Here is a 5,723-nt window from a genome sequence, read left to right on the forward strand (position 1 = left end):
TGGTTGGAAGGGTGACTCCTCATCCATCTCTATCTACAAGCCACAAATGGTGGGAACCAATGATTGGGAAAGTGGTGTCTTAGCATGTTATATAGTTGATTTTGCTTTGAAAAATCCCATATTGGACTTAAAGCTAGAAGAATTTTAGTTTGTATGTCTAAAATTTGTATGTTAATGGGATTTATGTATGTTTCTAACATGCAATTTAGTTCACTTAATGACATTCTTCAATAGCAAAAGCAAATTTCATTTTATTAAATGTACATTTGTAGAGGTATTGTGTGGTTGAAGATCCTTTACTATGTCAGATGAAGCTAAGGAATTTGGTTGATGTTTTACTATGATTTCATGTGTTGTCCTCTTAATAGTACCTTGCAAAAGATATATCCAATAAACAAGATACGATGCTTAGAATCTAGAAGGTAATAGCCTTTTATATTCTAATATGCTTACATAGCAATGATCAGAGTACATTGCAAACTTTGTAAGAGTACAATAGTTAACACAAGCAAAAAACATGCTACTTAAGTAACATGGTAAAGGGTTGGCACAAGTCTCTTCAATTTTTCATAACTATGGGAGGAAGTGCCATTCCCCTTGGGCCTATATGCATGTGAGAAGGATCTTTTCTTTTCTTTTCTTTTATGTACTATCAAAATAAGTAGAAACAATATAACTCTCAAAATGGCTTCTAACCTTTAGTCAAGATGAATCCTTTGAAGATTGTGTTCATCTTGTGGTATTGTTAAGTTTGCAAACATGATAGCCAATCAACCTATCATTGAAGATGCATGAGTCATGAAAAAATTTGATGCATGAAAGAATAATAAGTTTAACATCATGTAAAAGAGTTACACAATTTCAAGACTATATGAAGAATACACACTTGCAAGACTATTAATGAAGAACACAACAACAAAATTGATGGGGAACTACATCAAGCAAGTTGCCAATATTGCCACATGCTAGGGACTTGTTGGAAGACATCGCTTTTGTAGCTGTGTTAAATCCAATTAGCTTGCTCATAGTAATGAGGTCTTCTACCCTTGTCATGGATTGTAGAAGCAACTGAAGCTTGGAGCTTCCTTCCAGGTGGCTTTTCTATGTTTGCCCCTTGCATTTTTTTTTACTTCATTAACACTAACAACGAAAAAATTTGCTATGCTTGTATTTCCTCTTCACATCCATCGATGTGTTTTTTTTCCTCATCACGTATCTTTTTCAAAAAAGAGTTTGACATTCTCTTCAACTCTTCTTTTAAAAAAAAGATGTGACATTTTCTCTTCAAAACAAGGAGAAAAAGGATAAAGAAAGAAAAATGCTGATTAGTTGCACGTGTAATAAATATTTTTTCCCACATCGACACATAAAAAATTTGCGACTGTGGGTGAATGTGCGCAATGTGTAAGCAGCCTAAATATCTAAAGATAGACAGAGCGCTGATCTATCTATGTGTGTGTCTCTCTTAGCCTCTCCGGCTTTAGGCACCCTCTTCTCTCTCTGCTTTTATCAGTTCTTTGATCATGATAGTAAACAGTCTCTCTATTATGTCCAGTCGAGCGGGCGATCCTACCTTTCGATAGGATGGGACTCCGCGACGTCAGCGTGCCTTTTCACTTCAAGCCCCAGCTATGTCGATGCTCTGCCTCCTTTCGAACACGCCATCTGTAGCAGCATTGGGAGAAAGCTGCCACTGCATCATCTGCGCAGTGTATATATACACAGAGAGAGAGAGAGAGAGAGAGAGAGAGAGAGAGAGAGAGATTCAAGTCAAGCAAAGGGGAGGGCGAAAAGAAAAAGACAGAGAATGAGATGGCTTCTTTAGCACACATACATGCCACGGTTTGTGCATGGCAGATACCCTCAGTACACATACATGCTGAGGATTCCCTTGCCGCATGAAGCAGGTAACCTGGCTGCCCCAAGCAACAAGCCATCGATTGTTCTCTGTGGATATAGATCTTCTGTTGCAAAGGTTGCTTTGACAGAGTCTATACAAGAGATACATACATCGCTTCTGTTGCAAGGAGTCCTTGCCTTGACAGTCATATAAGAGCATCTGTTGTGACACAAGTGCTACTTTGTTGGTTATAGACATCACTTTCGTCGCAAGGATTCTTTGACAGTTGATGCTTCAAGGGCATCTATTTTGAGACAAATTTTTCACTTCAGCAACTACTGAAGGAACTTGGATTTTTGAATTCAAATTTTGTGATGTCAGGACTGTCACCATTGGCTGATGCAATACCTTGAGAAATTGCTCATTTCTCAATCAGTTATCTTTTCCTTGCTGATGCCCTGGTTTAGGTTCAGATGCCTGTGAATCAGTTCAAAGCAACATCGACACGGCGATGAAAATGCATGTTGCACAAGTTTGATCTTATCACAGTTCTATTTGGTGGAGGGTATTGTATCTTGGGAGGCCTGTGACAGAGTTTTTCACTGTGCAAGAGCTGTGTATATCTGTGCAAAATTGCACCAGACTTGGTTGGCCTGTTACAGAGTTTTTGTCTGTGCAAGAGAGCTGTATGTATCTGCCAAAACTGCACCGGACTTGCTTGGCTAACAGTTGACACAAGTGGGGAGCCTGAGTTGCTTTTTCTGTGGAAGAGAAGCCTAGGAGAGCCCTGTACAGGGCCCTGCTGATGGCAAACAATCAGTCTTCATCCCCGACAGTGATGACCACGAGCATGAACATGACTGTCACCATCTTTGGCTTTGTCTTGAGTGCTCTGTTTATGTTCGTGATATGTTGCCGCCTCCTCTGCTTTAGATTCCGGCAGTCCAGCACCTTGGAGATGCTCCAGCAATCAGTGAGACGAAGCTCTCCTGTAAGTACCTCCTCCTGTAAGTACATTATTGTTGAACCTAATTTTTGCATCCATTTCTATTGACCCTAATCTTCACAATACAAATGCCCAAGTTTTCAATTTCACTCCATTCCCGTGAGACATTGATATGCAACCCATTCGCCGGAAGGGTCTGAATTTTATCCTTTGACAGGTTGAGCGGACTGTGCAGGGCCTAGACACATCTACAATTGCATCCTTTCCGACAATCAATTACAGCCAGCCAATATTTGTGTCTGAGGAGGATAACCTGTATAGTTACTGCCCCTGCTTTGCTCTTATTGCGTTAGATGTTTTCCTCTTGAGCTGCAAAAACGTTTTCCCCAAATTTACAAGATTTCTTTGTGTTGCTAAAGATGCACAATATGTCTGGGTGACTACAAGGAGAAGGAAGCCCTGCGAGTGTTACCCAAATGTGGCCATGCCTTTCATGTGAACTGCATTGATGTATGGCTCCGGCAACATTTCACATGTCCGGTGTGTCGAATATCTCTGCGGTTGATTAGTGCGCTGGGTCAGCTGATGCCAAATTATCTGATCAGCCTTACCGCAAAAGCTCGGTTTATTCCTGGAGCTCTGCCTGATTCCATGTTTGAACAACAGCCCTTGAGCTTCCAATTGAGGATGCCAAATTTGTTGTTCAAAGAAAGCAATAGGGCTGTTGGAAGCAAGGAAATGGTAGATAATGCAGAAAGCTCTCTTTCAAACAGAGCCAATGCTGTGCAACAGCAGCCAGAGCATGTGATAAGAGGAAGAGAAGCTGCAAGTGTGTTATCTGCTGTAGATTATACATTTCATTCCACCACAGAGAGGACAATTGATGTCGATGTGCATAGATAGAAGGTGCATAACCACAAAGAGGACCATTTCGTTGGCTGAGCTTTCCTTGGAGATGGGGATGCAATCATACTCTTCCATTGTACATATGTGCTGAAACAAAGTGTATGGGAACGTGCTGAATGTTTACTTGCCCCGGATAATGTGTTGTTTCAGAGCACATGAAGCTTCAGCTTGCACACCGTATGCAAATTGCTCTTACAGCAGGTGAATTTACTACCTGTAACACTCTCAAGCCATTGTCATTAGTATGTAATTGTGTGCTTTTATAGGAAAACAACACACAACTTCAGCTTGTACACCATATACATATTACTCTAACAGTAGGTGAATTTACTACCTGTAACACACTCTGAAGCCATTGTCATTAGCATGTATTAGTGTGCTTTCTTCCTGTTTTCAAGGCTGGATAGCACAAAGTCATCGTGGAACTATACCAGTCACTTTGAATTAAGAGCATTTTGAACGCTCAGCCGTAGTTAATTACCACTGTTTTAACTGTATCTAAGCAAGAGCCACCAAACCTTACAGTTGATGTTTGAGAATACTTGGTGTCTCACATCATATGGCTTGCCATTGAGTTAGTGGCTTTCCGAAAAATCATACTTCGTATGACTTCAGCAAAGAACACATTCTCTTGCTAATTGATTGGGAAAGATGTTGGTTTCACTTAAAACCTTAGTCTCTAGTGCCACGTGAGGTCATACCGCCACAAGTCTAATCTCTACCTCTTGCACTAAAGTTCCACTTCAGAAATCCTAGTCCTTTGTGTGTGTGTGTCCATGTGTTGACACCAATTGTGATGCTGGTTAGATCTAGGAGTATGCATGAACCATTTTGAGCATATAGTTTTATTAGTTGATGTTTATTTTGTGCAGATGGTTTGTGTGTGTGTGTGTGTGTGTGTGATAATCTCCAAACATTGGGTCTCCATGCAATGCTAAACATCATATATCTATCCTGCAAATGGAGAAAATAAACATAAAGTAATTAATAAGGCTATAAGCTTGAAAGGGTTCATGCATACTCCTAGATCTCAGTACCATCAGAATTGTTGTTCAAAGAAGATAGACACACACACATGGTTCTAATCGGCATAATTCATTTATCATTTACACTTATATTTATTTAATGAAGGCATTGGTACTCGTATATTGGAGGATGATGTCACTAGCTACACAATCTAAAAGGAGGATATAACATTAATTGAGCCAATTTGTGTGTAGCAAATTTGAGAGAGAGAGAGAGAGAGAGAGGTCATACTAACATGTAAGCATATAAGATTTGGATTTTCACAAAAATGGATAAAAGATTCAAATTCACATTATCTATGACTTCCTTATTCTGAAAATGTACATAAAGCTTTATTGTCTATTAGATATACTACCATTCTCAAAAGATAAGGAAGCATATAAATGTATGTGAATACATATACAAATTGGGATGGTAGTATATTTTCAAACTTTGGAAACTAGAAATAAAATGTATAGTTGTTATTTTCTCATGAAGAAACTTGTTTAGCAAAACCTCATCATCATTTTGATTTAGTATTAAGTTTAGCAATTCTTTATTTATGGCACCTTGCAATTATCATCCAATAAGTATGTCAACAATGTACTCCATGATTTTCTTCATGGGCACGCTTTCCAATGAAGAATTTCTTGAAATGTATAATGCAACTCTTTTTTAGGTGTTGCTCAACTCTTAATAGGAGCATGATTGGATATTTGGATGCTCTCTCACATATAAGTGGAATTTGGTGCATTGTGCCTTGTGGTTTACAAGCCTCTCTCCTATTGATGCTTTACTATCAAAATGCTTCACATGGGTTAGCTTTTGAAGATGGGTGTTCTCTTTTCAATTATTGAATCAAAAAGATTGCAAGAGGTATCTATAAAGTTCCACATGTGCTCACTTGTCACTTGAGAAGCAAAAAGACAATGTGTCCTTGGGATTGAGTCTTTAGAAATTCTCAATTCTAGGATAGGAGAGGTATTGAACTATTCTATGAGGTTCAACTCTCAGCTTTTTTGATGC

At 39.0% G+C, this 5,723-nt stretch overlaps 1 protein-coding gene across 2 annotated transcripts; it reads left to right on the plus strand.

The window, feature by feature from the left end:
- The first annotated feature begins 1,448 nt into the window (after positions 1-1,448).
- Positions 1,449-4,502, plus strand: LOC148022148 (uncharacterized). 2 transcript variants are annotated; one of them, XM_087697786.1, is made up of 3 exons: positions 1,449-2,831; positions 3,022-3,101; positions 3,206-4,502. In XM_087697786.1, the coding sequence occupies exons 1-3, from the start codon at positions 2,646-2,648 to the stop codon at positions 3,687-3,689; spliced, it is 750 nt and encodes a 249-aa protein (XP_087553912.1). In that variant the 5' UTR covers positions 1,449-2,645; the 3' UTR covers positions 3,690-4,502. The 2 variants fall into 2 exon arrangements, with proteins under 2 accessions (XP_087553912.1, XP_087553911.1); XM_087697785.1 differs by having other exon boundaries at positions 1,452-2,831; positions 3,004-3,101; positions 3,206-4,450.
- Positions 4,503-5,723: the final 1,221 nt, after the last annotated feature.

Source organism: Lygodium microphyllum, chromosome 17 (genome assembly GCF_053477565.2).
Source record: "Lygodium microphyllum isolate KBCC chromosome 17, Lygodium_microphyllum_v1.1.10, whole genome shotgun sequence".
Lineage (NCBI taxonomy): Eukaryota > Viridiplantae > Streptophyta > Polypodiopsida > Schizaeales > Lygodiaceae > Lygodium > Lygodium microphyllum.

Excerpts from the sequence above, each read along its gene's own strand:
- LOC148022148 (XM_087697785.1), top strand. The coding sequence starts at position 2,646 with ATGGCAAACAATCAGTCTTCATCCCCGACAGTGATGACCACGAGCATG. Across the intron at positions 2,832-3,003 it reads CAGTGAGACGAAGCTCTCCT|GTTGAGCGGACTGTGCAGGG; the intron begins GTAAGTACCTCC and ends ATCCTTTGACAG. Across the intron at positions 3,102-3,205 it reads GTGTCTGAGGAGGATAACCT|ATGCACAATATGTCTGGGTG; the intron begins GTATAGTTACTG and ends GTGTTGCTAAAG.